Here is a 16,875-nt window from a genome sequence, read left to right on the forward strand (position 1 = left end):
TGAAGTAGTCTTGTGATTTTTCGCACACATACATACATACATATATATATATATATATATATATATATATATATATAAATATACACACACATATATACATATATCCAATCAAGACATATACATATACATATATATATATATATATATATATGTATATATATATATGAGGGTTGTATATATCAAAGAACATTCCTCCAGAAGGTCACACCCTTGAGACACTTGTGAAATACACTTTGATTGGTATATTTAAATATATACACACATACACAGTACAGGCCAAAAGTTTGTACACACCTTCTCATTCAACTATTTAAAAATTGTAGATTGTCACATCGAAACTATGGATGAGGACATGTGGAGTTATGTACTAAAAGGTGAAATAACTGAAAACATGTTTAATATTGTAGTTTCTTCAAAATAGCCACCCTTTGCTCTGATTACCGCTTTGCGCACTCTTGGCATTCTCTCCATGAGCTTCAAGAGGTAGTCACCTGAAACGGTTTTTGCCTTACAGGTGTCATAGTTGTGATGCCTTCAGTGAGAATCTACAATGTAAATAGTCATTAAAATATATAATAGAAATGGTGTCCAAACTTTTGGCCTGTACTATATATATATATATATATATATATACATATAAAAAGTATAAATAGGGTCGATTTTTCATTCTTGTGAGGTACTTCCTGTCAGTCCGTTTACAGGCGAGGCTTTAAAACAGGAACAGCTGCCTGCACACAATAAAGGAGATAAGGTTACTAGGTAGAATAAAGACTAAACAGGTGTCCAGCTGTTGTTGAAGCATCTTTACTATAATTACAGACAAAAAGAACAATATACAAGGGCTGAATGACCCAGACGCACTACATTATCCCCACATTGTGAAACCAGGTGTTTGTTTTCACTTCTCGCGTCACAAAACGTCCGTTTTTTTTTTTTTAGGGGGAAGGGAAAAAAATTAAATAAAGGAGAGCTTTTTAAAAAGTGACACATCCGGCCGCTCACTCACCTTCGACACAAAAAAAGGGACATATAAGAGGCCAATTACAGATTTTAGTATTCTACTTCCTCATAATGGTTTACTGTAAATGTGGGTTACATCTGACTTTAGGAGCTGTGACATCACGCACAATGAAGGCACCAGTCGAAAAAAAAACAAAAAAAAAAAAGCACGTTTGAGGTTGGTCTTGTCTTCACATAAACATTTCTTGATGATTTCAATTCGCGCCGCTCCGAGTCACCGGGGGTCCGCCTCCAGTGCCGCATTTTCACAGCTACGCAGTACGGCGGACGCCGAGTTAGTACAAAAATGTCTGCGAGGCCTTCGACGAACATCGTCCTAAAGCCCCTCCCCCAACCCGCCGATGAAGGGTGCCTTTGATTGTGTGAATGCAGATGGTAGCACCAGATTCTCAGCGCCAAAGTGGAGGCGGCAGATAGAAAAGTGCCCGCTCACGCCCGCTCTTTGCGCTTCAGTTTGGACGACTTCTTGACGCCGCTGTTCTTGTTGAGCAGCTTGAGGACCTTGTCTTTGTGCTCCAGCACTTTCATCATGGTGTCCCGCGCCTCCGTCACCTGGTCCATCACCAGCTTGCAGCGCTGCATGTTGCCCTGCAGGGTGCAGCACACACAACATTTTTCACTAATTGGTCTGTGACGGGAAACTTGGTTACAACAAGAATAATTTATACAAATTGAGAGGCCCGAAAACTGTCTGTAAAACATAAACCATGCCACGTTTTGCCCAAACAACCACCATTACATGTCACGTAGACCAGTGGTTCATAACCATAGGGCTGGGACCCATTGTTGGGCTGCCAATACATACCCCTTTCCTCAGCTGAGGTCTGTATGGCATACTTGCCAACCCTCCCGATTCTCCTGAAGAATTTCAGTGCCCCTCCAGAAAATCTCCAGGGGCAACCATTCTACCGATATTCTCCCGATTTCCACCCGGGCAACAATATTTAACCTGAAGTCACGGTCGCTTTTCCTCCGTCACACAATATATGCGGTTTGCACGGACGCACGCACGCACAAGTGAATGCAAGCCATACTTGGTCAACAGCCATACAGGTCACACTGAGGGTGGGCATATAAATTACTATAACACTGTTCCAAATATGAGCCACACTGTGAACCCACACCAAACAAGAATGACAAACAAATTTCGGGAGAACATCCGCACCGTAACACAACAGAATACCCAGAACCCCTTGCAGCGTTAAGTGAAGTGAAGTGAATTATATTTATATAGCGCTTTTTCATTAGTGACTCAAAGCGCTTTACATAGTGAAACCCAATATCTAAGTTACATTTAAACCAGTGTGGGTGGCACTGGGAGCAGGTGGGTCAACTGTCTTGCCCAAGGACACAGCGGCAGTTACTAGGATGGCAGAAGCGGGGATCGAACCTGAAATACCTGAACGGGGTTTGCCAGGACCGGCCTCGTAGACAGCGAGAGCTGCATAAATGGCCCACCTGAGCCTTGTTATCTAATCACCTGTCGCTCTGTTATAAGCAGCAGCCAGGAGGAGAGACGGTGTTGGGGCTGGAGCCAGAGCGCGAGCGAGAACGAAAGAGAAAAATACAATTGCTGGAAAGCAACTGAGAGACTTATTGAAAAATAAAACAACCCTGAAACGGGCTCTCATGTCGTTGCTTGGTGGTCTGAAGAACCCCCAGGAGGATGAGCCCCACCCAAACTTTTAATAAATAAATAACTTCTTAACGCAACTTCTTGAACAGGTGCGGTAGTAAACGGATGGACTAAAAATGCATGAGAATGTTTTATGTTTTGAACATTATTTTTTAACACTTATTACAAGTGGAATTTTTCATTACTTATCATGTTAAGCAATGTCAGCTCAGATTTATCCGAGAGCCAGATGCAGTCATCAAAAGAGCCACATCTGGCTCGCGAGCCATAGGTTCCCTACCCCTGATCTATGTGATTAAAACATGCTTTGTTATCATTTAACAAGGTATTTCCTCTTTTTTTTTTAGACTTAGACTTCCTTTTATTGTCATTCAAATTTGAACTTTGCAGTACAGATAAGAACAACATTCTGTATCATTAGCTCATGGTAGTGCAGGATAACGAGCAATAAGGTGCAGATATAAATAGATTACTGTACAGATAACTATGTTGCACTTTTGCATATGCATCCATGTTTATGGATGTATGTTATATTGTCTTTATATTCCAGAGAGTTAAACCATTTTTTGTGTGAGGAGTCTCTGCAGATTTTCTGAGCCCTGGTTAAACTGTAGGCCATATTTTCCGGACTACAAGCCGCTGCTTTATATATACTCTAGCTTTTAAATAGACTCTGTTTTAGAGCAGTTGACCTGCCGCTTCTCTTACATTATTATCAATTCGGTTAAAATGTATTTCTTTGTATGTACAGTTATTTTTCATCAGTTTTTAGGAATCCCTTCTTTTGCAGTATATTTGTTTATTTTTTACTTTTGTAATCAGCCTGACCAAAGCCTTGATAATAATTTTTGTGATCAACACATGCTTTGTTATTATTTAACAAGGTATTTCCTCTTTTTTTTTAGACTTAGACTTCTTTGTATTGTCATTCAAATTTGAACTTTGCAGTACAGATAAGAACAACATTCTGTATCAGTAGCCCATGGTAGTGCAGGATAAAAGAGCAATAAGGTGCATGTATAAATAAATAAATAGATTACTGTACAGATCAATATATTCCACTTTTGCATATGCATCCACATTTATGGATGTATGTTATATTGCTTTTATATTCCAGCAAGTTAATCCATTTTGGGGGGAATTGAGGGGATTATTATGATGCATTCCAAGAGTCTCACGGCCTGAGGGAAGAAGCTGCGACAGAACCTGGAGGTTCTGTTACGGAGGCTGCGAAACCTCTTTCTAGAGTCCAACAGTGAAAACAGTCCTTGGTGGGGGTGGGAGGAGTCTCTGCAGGTTTTCTGAGCCCTCGTTAAACTATAAGCCATATTTTCCGGACTATAAGCCGCTGCTTTATTAATACTCTAGCTTTTAAATAGACTCTGTTTTAGTCAGTTGACCTGCCGCTTCTCTTTTTTGCCCCCCCCCCTCTCCGGCAGGGAGAGGTTACCAGAAGGCCATGGATAACCTCTGGAGAGATATCAGTCTGGAGGAGGTGGTAGGTGTTGTGGAACACTCCTCAATCACCTGGACAAAGACCCCTGAAGACCCTGCACTGCAAAAACTGAAATCTAAGTAAGATTAAATATCTCAAATAAGGATGATGTTTGCTTATTTTCTGTCTGATAAAATAATTATTCTCACTAAGCAGATTTTATGTTAGTGTTTTACCCTTTTTAAGGGTTTTGGTCCTAAATTATGTAAGATATTACAGCTTGTTGCTGAGATTTGATGACCTATATTGAGTAAAAAATGCTTGAAAGTAGAATATCAACTGATGCAAAGCTTTGTCATCAACACTCACAAGTATAAAACTACTTTTTGAAGTAATAATTTCTTCAAGCATGAAAAAAAAATGATGCCGAGCACATATCATTATGTCAAGATAATGGCACGAGTATGCATTTACTTAAATTAAGAATATTTTTCAACATATTTCAAAAAAGGTCCTTTTTTTTTTTCTACCAAGAAAAGTGCACTTGTTATTAGTGAGACTATACTCATTTGAAGGTATTTTTGGGTTCATTGAGGTTAGCTAATTTTACTTGTGTTGGAAAGTCTTGACTAGCCGAATTTTCTTGTTATATTGGCAGATAATTTTGCTTAATTCAAATAAAATACCCCTCATTTTTGTATTTTTTTCCTTGTTTTTTTAACTGACTTTTTGCTGTGTGCACCCAATGGACTGGACTCTTACGTTACCTTGAATTATTTTCAAAAACTGTACCCACTTGGCATCGATTGCAGCCCTGAAACGGTGTCACAACACCCACGGCCCCTTTCTGTGGTTTCTCCATTTAATATTTTGAGTTTTTCCTTGCCCGGATGTGGTTTCAGACCAGTGATGCCATTGTGGTTTGTGCACCTGTGATTAAGGCCTATAGAAATCAACCTTGATTGATTGATCAACCTTAACGGCAAACTTTTGGATTTGTCTTCGCAAACGACCAAAATGTTTTGGATTCAACAAAAAATTGTTTCTGATTCTGAAAAGGTGTGGTATTGCGCCATCATTTGGACGAGTTGGCTCACTGCAGGTACCGCGGGTTAAAAATCTTTAACTTCCTGTTTTGCTCCTTAAAGGCCTACTGAAACCCACTACTGCAGACCACGCAGTCTGATAGTTTATATACCAATGATGACATATTAACATTGCAACACATGCCAATACGGCCGGGTTAGTTTACTAAATTGCAATTTTAAATTTCGCGCCGTTATGATGACGCGTGCGCGTGACGTCATGGATTGTCGAGGACATTTTGTTCCAGCATCGTTCCCAGCTATTAGCTTGTCTGTTTTCATCGCGAAATTCCACAGTATTCTGGAGATCTGTGTTGCTGAATCTATTGCAATTTGTTCAATGGATAATGGAGACGTCAAAGAAGAAAGCTGTAGGTGGGAAGCGGTGTATTGCGGACGGCTTTAGCAACACAAACACAGCCGCTGTTTCATTGTTTACATTCCCGAAAGATGACAGTCAAGCTTTACTATGGAACAAAGATGTCAAGCGAACACGGTTGGATTGGACCACACACGCAAAGTACAGTTTATTATGCAGCGATCATTTCAAAAGATCGGGTTTCGAAGAGGGTCCCTTGCGAAGGGCGGAGATGGGCATCGCCACCAACCGTCGACTGGTGCTGAAGAAAGGTGCGGGGCCGACCTCCAGGTTGTACAGGTACGACCATATAATCTCACTAAAACACTAGCAACACAATAAGCAGATAAGGGATTTTCCAGAATTATCCTAGTAAATGTGTCTAATAACATCTGAATTGCTCACACTGTACAGTCTTTGTTTGTTTTTTTATCTAGTCCTTCACTCTCACTTTCCTCATCCACAAATCTTTCATCCTCGCTCAAATTAATGGGGAAATCGTCGCTTTCTCGGTCCGAATCACTCTCGCTGCTGGTGGCCATGATTACAAACAATGTTCAGATGTGAGGAGCTCCACAACCCGTGACGTCACGCGCACATCGTCTGCTACTTCCGGTACAGGCAAGGCTTTTTTATTTGCGGCCAAAAGTTGCGAACTTGATCGTGAATGTTCTCTACTAAATCCTTTCAGCAAAAATATGGCAACATCGCGAAATGATCAAGTATGACACATAGAATGGACCTGCTATCCCCGTTTAAATAAGAAAATCTCATTTCAGTAGGCCTTTAAACCAAAAATACTTTCTGCTTGTATAAATTCTTCAGTCCTCACTCCAAGCAAGCTTTGTAAATTCAACCATATAACTACAACTATTCATGCTTACTAATCCGTCCCATGTGTGATGTCTGTAGGAGTGTTTTCATCCATATTTGTACGTGCTATCGTAATGTCATGAAGCTAGCGTTTTTAGCATTAGCTAATATGCTAACACGTTTACTTACGATGGCATTCTTTTTGTATAGTCTCACAACATCCTCAGTAAATCTACCAAAATGTCACCGTGGAGTTGTTGAGTCTGTTTAGCTGATTGGAGAGCTAGCTTGCGCAACTGTGGGGGTCCATGACGATGACTTCTGTTTTGTTTAATCAGCCGTTTTACTGCCCTGACACCATTTTGGAACAATTAAGGGATGTAAATAAACATTTACAAAATCTTTCTGTGTAAATAACTACCGTAATTTCACAACATGCGGTTTATAGTCCAGTGCGGCTAATATATGGAAAAACATTCTTCTTCTCAGATTGAGTGGGTGCGGCTTATTTATCGGTAGTCTAGAAAATACGCCATATGGTTTTATTTTGACACTCCCAGGCCGCGCTCTAACCACAAAATTGCCCGCCTCAAGGGTCTCACCTGGATAAGTTCATTGATGCGATGGAGGTCGTCATCAGAACCTGCTCTCTTTTTTGGGATAAGGCCCTCCTGGAGCGAGGACAGGCGGTTGTACACGTCATCCTCCAAAGTCGACTGCAGAGATAAAAGGAAGGCAAGTCAAATATAAAAGAAAATGAAATGAAAATGGGAGGAAATAATGGATTTGGTCCACTTTTGGTCTGTTTGTGAAGTAAGACGGTCACTGATGTTGCGCTAGTTCTTGTTCTTCCACGCCAAATTCATCTGAAAGATTGTGGATGACCGACAAGAGGCTTCACTCCGCTCAATTAAATTCTACGGTCAAATAAACGTGCTGAGAGCGCTGCACCGAGCGAGACATCTTGTATCCATTTTGAAAGCCAGAGACGAAGAAAAGAAACACACAGGCATTGCAATTTCACCATTTGTCGATTTATCAGTTAAGGCCTTTAATTGTAGGATTTTTTTTCCATATTTAATAAAGCATATTAACCTCTTAAGGCCCAAGCTGTTTACATGCCTTTTTTTTTATTTCTCTTTGCTATTTGGGCTTATTGGACCCTACTTAGAATACAAACTAAGAATCCTCTTTTGATATGATGTACTTAATCCATAAGTACACATACATGTACTTCATGTTTAGTGACATGCTAATTCTTATTTTTACACTTTTTTTTTCAAATTCCATTGTATGTTATACTCTTCTGATACCACCAGATGGCAGTATAAGTGTCCACGTAAGCGGCAATAGGACCCCAATTCAGTACTGTACACAATTTTGTAAATAACAGCTAAAAGGTGCTGTCCACACATGTGGCCACTAAGCCTTTAGAGCAGGGGTCACCAACGTGGTGCCGGCGGGCACCAGGTAGCCCGTAAGGACCAGATGAGTAGCCCTCTGGCCTGTTGTAAAAATAGCTCAAATAGCAGCACTTACCAGTGAGCTGGCTCTTTTTTTTAGATTTTATTTATTTACTAGCAAGCTGGTCTCGCTTTGCTCGACATTTTTAATTCTAAGAGAGACACAACCCAAATAGAATTTGAAAATCCAAGAAAATATTTTAAAGACTTGAAATCTAGAAAATCTGTATAATCAAATTTAAATCTTATTTCAAAGTCTTTTGAATTTCTTTTAAAATTTATGTTCTGGAAAATCTAGAAGAAATAATGATTTGTCTTTGTTAGGAATATAGCTTGGTCCAATTTGTTATATATTATAACAAAGTGCAGATTGGATTTTAAGCAATTCAAAACATGTCAAAGTTTTAAAATTAATCAGGAAAAATTACTAATGATGTTCCACAAATTATTTAATTAATTTTTTTCCAAAAGATTCGAATTAGCTAGTGTTTCTCTTTATTTTTTTCGGTGGAAATTTGAATTATAAAGAGTCAAAATTGAAGATAAACTATGTTTCAAAATTTAAATTTTCGTTTTTTGTGTGTTTTCTCCTCTTTTAAACCGTTTAAGTGTTTTTTTCTTAATTTATTCTCTACAAAAAACCTTCCGTAAAAGGGAAAAAAATGTACGACGGAATGACAGACAGAAATACTCATTTATATATACATATACATACATATATACATACATACATATATACATACATTAAATAGACAATTTGCTCAATTTACCTTTTAATATATATATATATATATATATATATATATATATATATATATATATATATATATATATATATATATATATATATATATTTGCTCAATTTACCTTTTAATATATATATATATATATATATATTAAAAGGTAAATTGAGCAAATTGTCTATTTCTGGCAATTTATTTAAGTGTGTATCAAACTGGTAGCCTATCGCATTAATCAGTACCCAAGAAGTAGCTCTTGGTTTCAAAAAGGTTGGTGACCCCTGCTTTAGAGTAATGTAATATAATAAAAACCTCACTTACTGTACAATGTCTGCTGTCATCGGGACGTCAAACTAATAGAATCTTGTAAAATTCCCTTTAAGATGAGGAAAGAATCATAATCCTCGCAAAAAAAGGGGGGTGGAACCAAGCGTCTGTCGTTTTTTTCGCCTTTCTGGGTCGAAATTGGCTGTCAAAGTGTACCAAGTTGTCGGATTACATCCTCATCCTTCTCCTATCCAGGTGAAAGGCATGAGTTATTATATACAATAATCTTCCATGAGCAGGGAAGCGAGGAAGCAGCTGACCAGTCAATATTGTCAAAATAGGCACACAAGCTTGAGATCACGGCACAGCTATAAGTAGTTGGTCTACGTTGGCGCTTATAATTAGTTTAGTCTTTATTTGAAAGGACATTGCACAGAAACATTAAGCTCCAAGACAGATATGTTCTCTACCAGATTATAGCTAAATAGCTCATTTCCATCTGCAGTCCCTGGCTACGTAGATCAAAGGGATACAAAAATCCTGCAATTATGACAGTAAAATCACACTATAGCATGTATTCAAATTAAGAAAAGTCATAAAATGCACTTTCATGGACACATACTTAATATACAATGCAACCACATATCATTTACATCATCACACAAAGAGAATACATGCTCTTGTTCACATCTGTCAGCATTTGTAAAAACAACCATGATTTTACCAGACACACCTCACAATTTACAACAAAAATGCTCTCATGGATACATATAATATACATTGAGTTGATGTGTCATAGTGGCCACCTTAGTGACTGTGTGAGCAGCTCTGATTGCTCCAAAGCCACTTTTTAACTTCAATTGTGAATGAAGAGTAATCTGTTAAACTTTTCACGTTTGTTGTGAGGTCGTTCCATTCCTTTATGGCTTAATATGAAAAGGCTGATTGTACAAAATATGTTTTACATCTGGGTACGCTACACTGCCTCCTGGTGGAGGCTTGTGTGCTTTCTAGTTGTCACAGTAGATGTAAGCTGGACAAAGTGCTTAAGTGGCGCTGGTGCAGTGTTATTTAGGATTCGATGGTTATGTGTATAATAACAATATCACTAATACTTGGTAAATATTCAAATCACGACATGTACCGTATTTTTCGGATTATAAGTAGCTCCGGAGTATACGTCGCATAGGCCGAAAATGCATAAAAAAGAAGGAAAAAAACATTTACGTCGCACTGGAGTATAAGTCGCATTTTTGGGGGAAAGTTATTTGATAAAACCCAACACCAAGAATAGACATTTGAAAGGCAATTTAAAATAAATAAAGAATAGTGAACAACATGCTGAATAAGACTCCGTTAAATGACGCATAAATAACCAACGGAGAAGGTGCCTGGTATGCAGAGGTGGGTAGTAACGCGCTACATTTACTCCGTTACATCAACTTGAGTAACTTTTGGGTAAAATTGTACTTCTAAGAGTAGTTTTTATGCAACATACTTTTACTTGAGTATATTTATAGAGAAGAAACGCTACTTTTACTCCGCTCCATTTATCTGCAATCAGGTCGCTACTCGCTACTTTTTTTTTTTTTTAATCGATCTGTTAATGCACGCTTTGTTTGTTTTGTTTTTGTCAGACACGCATTCAAAGTAGGAATTACTCAGGCTTGCGTTTCACCAATCAAATGCAGTCACTGGTGACGTTGGACCAATCAAACAGAGCCAGGTGGTCACGTGACCGTCACACGTAAAACCCGACATGTTGAAAAACTTATTGGGGTGTTACCATTTAGTGGTCAACTGTACGGAACATGTACTGTACTGTGCAATCTACTAATACAAGTTTCAATCAATCAATCAATCAAAAGTGTAAAGGAAAAAAGACACTTTTGATTTCAACCGTACTTCCCGTCAAAAGCCTAAAGACTGATCGAACAGTTCCTGTCTTCACAATAAAAGTGCCGCTCCATCGTGCCTGCGTTAACAAAATAAGAGTCTCCGAAAGCCAGCGCAAACAAACTAGCAAGCTACGGAGTTTGCCGCCAATGTATTTCTTGTAAAGTGTATAAAAACGAATATGGAAGCTGGACAGATAAGATGCCAAAAACCAACGACTTTCATGTGGTATTAGACAGGAAAGAGGAACTTTTTTTTTTTTCCTCCATTTGAAAACCGGGACGTTATCAGCACTATACTGTCTGATTCCAATCAATGCAAGTCATCAGAATCAGGTAATACACCAACTTATATTCTTGTCTTCATGAAAGATAGGAATCTATATGTTAAACATGCATGTATATTCATTAAAACACCTTTAACATGTCAACAAAAAACGCAAAATAAATAAATATACATGTATATATATATATATATATATATATATATATATATATATATATATATATATATATATGATACGTGTGTATGTTTATGTATATATGAGGTAGATCACCTCGACATGGTCATTTATTAAGTAATTGATTAACGTTGAAAAACTTATTGGGGTGTTACCATTTAGTGGGCAATTGTACGGAATATGTACTGTACTGTGCAATCTACTAATACAAGTTTCAATCAATCATACAATCAATGAATGCCTACTGAGCCTATGGTACTGTTAAGTTATTGTGGCTCAATTTGCCTTAATTTTTTTTTATTTTAATGTATTATTATTTAATATATATTATTGTTTTAGTTGCTTGAGAGATATTCCTGGCTCTGAATGTGCTCATTGCTATTCTTATGTTTTTGTGCATTATTTGTTGCCGTAATCATTAAACGAACAGGTTACTCATCAGTTACTCAGTACTTGAGTAGTTTTTTAACAACATACTTTCTACTTTTACTCAAGTAAATATTTGGGTGACTAATCCTTACTTTTACTTGAGTAATAAATCTCTAAAGTAACAGTACTCTTACTTGAGTACAATTTCTGGCTACTCTACCCACCTCTGCTGGTATGTTAACGTACATATTATGGTAAGAGTCATTCAAATAACTATAACATATAAAACATGCTATATGTTTACCAAACAATCTGTCACTCCTAATCCCTAAATCCCATGACATCTTCTTCCTCAATGTCGCTTCTAAACAACTCTGCCAACTCCAAAGGTAAGCGTTGCTTCGTCTTGTCGTTTTCTGCTGCATATTTCACTACGTCCAGCTTGTAATCTGCAGTACATGATTTCCTTTTCGCTGCCATTTTTGTTCAGCCCTTCTCAGTTTTTATAAGTTAGCGCCAACGAAGAAATGATCCATTTTAATAGCTACGGCAGTAGCATATAGCAGTTAGCATCCCATGACCCACAATGCACTTCTAACATGACCCTCCCCCGCCGAATTCTTATTGGTTGACGTGTGTGTGACGATTGCTGACGTGTGTGTGACGATTGCTGACATTTTCTTCGTCTCTTCCGCGAATGAGATAAATAATATTATTTGATATTTTACGGTAATGTGTTAATTTTACACATAAGTCGCTCCGGAGTATATGTCGCACCCCCGGCAAAATTATGAAAAAAACTGCGACTTATACTCCGAAAAATACGGTAAATGAAGTATTGCTGGCACATTTTGGATGGTTATTTATTAGACTTTATGGACTTTTATTTCTGAGTTAGATTTAAAAAATAATAACACGTTCGTCGTCATGTCTTTCATAATGAATGTGAACGATAGACAAAATTCCTAAAAAAAAAAAGTGCACTTCCCCTTTGAGGCCCGAATTCTGGCAAAACCCAGAATTATGACTTTTAAGGCTTTTTAATGACTTGCAGAAACTCTGAAGATTTGGGTCGGATGTTAAACTCACCAGCTGCCGGAGTTGCGCAGCACACAAGTGAATCTTCCAGCCTTGCGCTCTGCACGCCACCCCTTTCTGGTTGGCCATATCCTGCAACGTGCCCTTCTTGTCCTCTGAAACACAATTTGTTGGACAGAAAAAACTGAGCTCCACAGGGTAACATTTACGGCCATTCCAACACCAGACACTTACCTTTGACTCGGATGTCGCTGTACCTCTGGAAGTGGTGGTAGGCCGCTTTCCAGGGGTTACGGTAGTGACGCAGGAGAGTGACGGGCGGTCGAGGCCGGACGGGCACGTAGCGCACGCCTTCCTCGTCTGAGGGAGGACAAGAAGAGTAATGACTAGGGATGCACCGATTAATCGGTAACCGAATATATTCTGCCGAATATGGCAAAAAAAGCCACATTCGGCCTTCGGTGGAATGAGTCAAAAGCAAGGCCGAATAGTGGCGTGTGACGCAAAGACGCAATTTTTTGACGCGGTGACGCAATCAACCGACGTGCAGTGTTAAATTTAAATTGTTTTATACATAGTTAAGTTTCCTTCTTTTTATTCTGAAGCTGGAGTACTGTTATTGACAAATCTGTTCTGGCCTGGGATATGTTGTGTACCTGTATAAGTGTATGAGGTTACAAGCACACACTTATTGAGATTTAGTGGGGCCTCTGTTTACATTATTAACCTGTTGTGTAGGCTACCTGTATAAGTGTATGAGGTTACAAGCACACACTTATTGAGATTTAGTGGGGCCTCTGTTTACATTATTAGCCTGTTGTGTAGGCTACCTGTATAAGTGTATGAGGTTACAAGCACACACTTAATTGAGATTTACTTGAGCCTTCTGTTTACATTATTAGCATATCTACTGTGGCTAAGCAGACTTTTGCCAAAAGGACAATAATTCATTTGTTGTGGGTTTATCCACTTTAATACACTTTATTTTTTTTGGAATGCATGTTTTGTTTGAAGGCCTAATATAAATGAAAAACTGTGCTTTTTTTGAAAGGCAAAGGCTACTGGAATATTAAAAAATGTCAATATTCAATAAAAATTTACCTTATTTGAAAAACATGTCTAAAAATTGATTCTAGGCTATTTATGCAATATAAAAAATTTGTGAAAAACTGCATTTATTATTCGGTATTTGGTATTCGGCCTTCGGCCAAGCGCTCAAATTTTATTCGGTTTCGGCTTCGGCCACAAATTTTCCTTTCGGTGCATCCCTAGTAATGACAGTTCAATGACAGTCACCGGTTCTTGTTCAGAAATCTATTTCTTGGACTCAAAAATTTTTCATAAACTGTAAGCTAGGGCTTGCCGATATATCGATATACTCGATATATCGCGGGTTTGTCTCTGTGAGATATAGAAAATAACTATATGGTGATATTGGAGTATAACTTCTCACACAGTTGCTTTTAGCTGCTGGCATTACACTACAGGCTCTTTTACCATGAATTGATTAACGTGGACCCCGACTTAAGTTGAAAAACTTATTCGGGTGTTACCTTTTAGTGGTCAAATGTACAAAATATGTGCTGAACTGTGCAATCTACTAAAAAAGTATCAATCAATCAATCTTTCCACTCCTTCTTGTCTCTCCTTCTCACAGACAGCAAGCACACCTTACATACGTCACATACGTATACGCCCTCACGGAGCAGAGAGGTGGCGGCATGGGTAACGTTAGCTGTGGTGCTAGTGGGAATACGAGAGAAAGAAGGTAACAAATGGAGGAAGAATTAATTCCCAAGAACAACAGCAGGGGGTCCATCATCTGGCGGTGGTTTGGCTTCAAGCGGGAATATGTCGAACACATAGCCGTAATGTCAAGAGTGGGGCCAAAGTGTTGCTACAAAAAGTAGCATAACTGCTAATATGTAGCATCATTTGAAAAGTCACCTGCTAGAGCAGTGGTCGGGAACCTTTTTGGCTGAGAGAGCCATGGAAGTCAAATAGTTTAAAATGTATTTTCGTGAGAGCCATATAATATTTTTTTAACACTGAATACAACTAAATGTCTGCTTTTTTATGTAAAACCAACAATAGGGTATAACACGTCTGTTATTCTTTTTAATAACATTTTTATTCTGAAGCTAACTAATAATGAATAAAATCATTCTTACCATTCTTGACTTCTTGAACAGGTGCGGTATAAAAAGGATGGATGGATAAAAATGCATGAGAATTTTTTATATTTTGAACGTTATTTTTAACACTGATTACCAGTGGGATTATTCATTACTTATTGTGTTGAGCAATGTCAGCTAAGATTTATCCGAGAGCCAGATGCAGTCATCAAAAGAGCCACATCTGGCTCTAGAGCCATAGGTTCCCTACCCCTGTGCTAGAGAATGAAGAGTGCTTGAAACTCTGCATGTCAACATCTCCGTTCGGTGCCACACCAACAAAATTCTAAAGCAACCGTTACCACATCAACACCGTATGAAAAAAAAAGTCAACAACAGAAGGCGATAACGTCCGCAGGAATCTACCACAGAACTAAGGACATATACTATTTGATTTCTTATAATGCAGCTAATTTTTATTTGAGAGTTATTGAAATATCTTGTGTGACATCATTCACAAAAGTGCACTTTTTTTGTTTTAAACTATTGTAGTGGCGTTCCGTACAAAAAGTGCACTTTAATTTAGTGTTGTTTTAATATATGTCATCTTAGTGACATCATGCACAAAAGTGCACTAATATCTTGTTTAAAATGTCTCTGACAATGTTGCACTTTCAGTTTTGGAAACGACAGGAATGTTTGTGCCACTGCTTAATAACTGTTTAATAAATACACCTTTGCTCAATTGACTTAGTTGTGATTTCCCTCTCTGCATGAAAGTTTAAAAGTAGCATATATTAATGCAATATGTACACATAGAATCATCATACTGCTGTCATTATAAGCATCAAGTGTTCATTCAAGGCTGAGGCAACAAACGGAGATATATATGGTGTATCGTGACATGGCCTAAAAATAGAGATATTAAAAAAAGGCCATATCGCCCAGCCTTAATCACATGTTACATTCTTGTGTGATTTGCACATGATTAAATTCTACAGAAAAATCATTCTTATCATTTTAACATGTAGGTCAGGGGTAGGGAACCTATGGCTCTAGAGCCAGATGTGGCTCTTGATGACTGAATCTGGCTCTCAGATAAATCTTAGCTGACATTGCTTAACACGATAATTATGAATAATTTCGCAGGTGAGCGGGCATTTTGTCCACCAGAGACAGGTGGACAAAATGAGTAACCAAGGAAACCAGACAAGGGAGTGGAAAAAAACAGGAACTTAAAGAGTCCAAAGGACAAACAGCACATGGCCAAACAAAAACATGATCAACAGACATGACATTTTATTTATTATTGGTTAGCTTCAGAATAACAATGTTATTAAAAAGAATAAGAGACTTATTATACTCTACAAATGTTGGTCTTACTTAAAAATGCACACATTTAGTTGTATTCAGTGTTAAAAAATATGATATGGCTCTCACGGAAATACATTTTGAAATATTTGGCTTTCATGGCTCTCTCAGCCAACAAGGTTCCCAACCTCTGATGTAGGTAAATAATTGTGAATTTGAAGTGAATTATATTTATATAGTGCTTTTTCTCTAATGACTCAAAGCGCTTTACAAAGTGAAACCCAATATCTAATTTTTACATTTAAACCAGTGTGGGTGGCACGGGGAGCAGGTGGGTAAAGTGTCTTGCCCAAGGACACAACGGCAGTGACTAGGATGGCGGAAGCGGGGATCGAACCTGCAACCCTCAAGTTGCTGGCACGGCCGCTCTACCAACAGAGCTATACCGAATTATTGGCAATAAAGTTTTGTTTTCCTTCTACGCTACATATGTGCCTATTTAGACCTCACAGTAGGCTTTGTGAAGTGATGTTACTTGACACAATTGATGCTAATCCACCTTTTTTCCCGAAAAACAATCGATAAGAGAACCGTTAAGCAAAATCTAAAGTGGAATCGTAACCGATGAAATCTTAACTCCCATCCCCCGTCATGTTGGAACGTGGCTGCTCTTGCTGGTCCGTGGTGACTGAGGCTGTCAAAAATGTACATTTTTTATTGAATCGCGATTCTTATTTTTAACTATTCTTAATCAATTAAAAAAAACAAATAAACTATTTATACGCCCCTATCTGCTGTACAAATTTATTTTAGAAAAAGCGAAGTGTTGGATACATCTATTGTTGACTTATTTGTATTTGACTTTATCAA

General features: G+C 38.1%; 1 protein-coding gene across 1 annotated transcript in view; it reads right to left on the reverse strand.

Moving 5' to 3' along the window:
• Nucleotides 1–788: 788 nt before the first annotated feature.
• The window catches only part of sap130a (Sin3A-associated protein a), a 57,107-nt gene continuing 41,020 nt past the window's right edge, over nt 789–16,875 (reverse strand). Inside the window, exons 18-21 of the mRNA XM_061888784.1 lie at nt 12,815–12,940; nt 12,632–12,735; nt 6,950–7,063; nt 789–1,608 (exon numbers count right to left, since the gene is read on the reverse strand). Of these exons, the coding sequence (XP_061744768.1) occupies nt 1,450–1,608; nt 6,950–7,063; nt 12,632–12,735; nt 12,815–12,940 (503 nt within the window). The 3' untranslated portion in view covers nt 789–1,449. The remainder of the gene's footprint in view (nt 1,609–6,949; nt 7,064–12,631; nt 12,736–12,814; nt 12,941–16,875) is intronic.

Source organism: Nerophis ophidion, linkage group LG26 (assembly GCF_033978795.1).
Source record: "Nerophis ophidion isolate RoL-2023_Sa linkage group LG26, RoL_Noph_v1.0, whole genome shotgun sequence".
Classification (NCBI taxonomy): domain Eukaryota; kingdom Metazoa; phylum Chordata; class Actinopteri; order Syngnathiformes; family Syngnathidae; genus Nerophis; species Nerophis ophidion.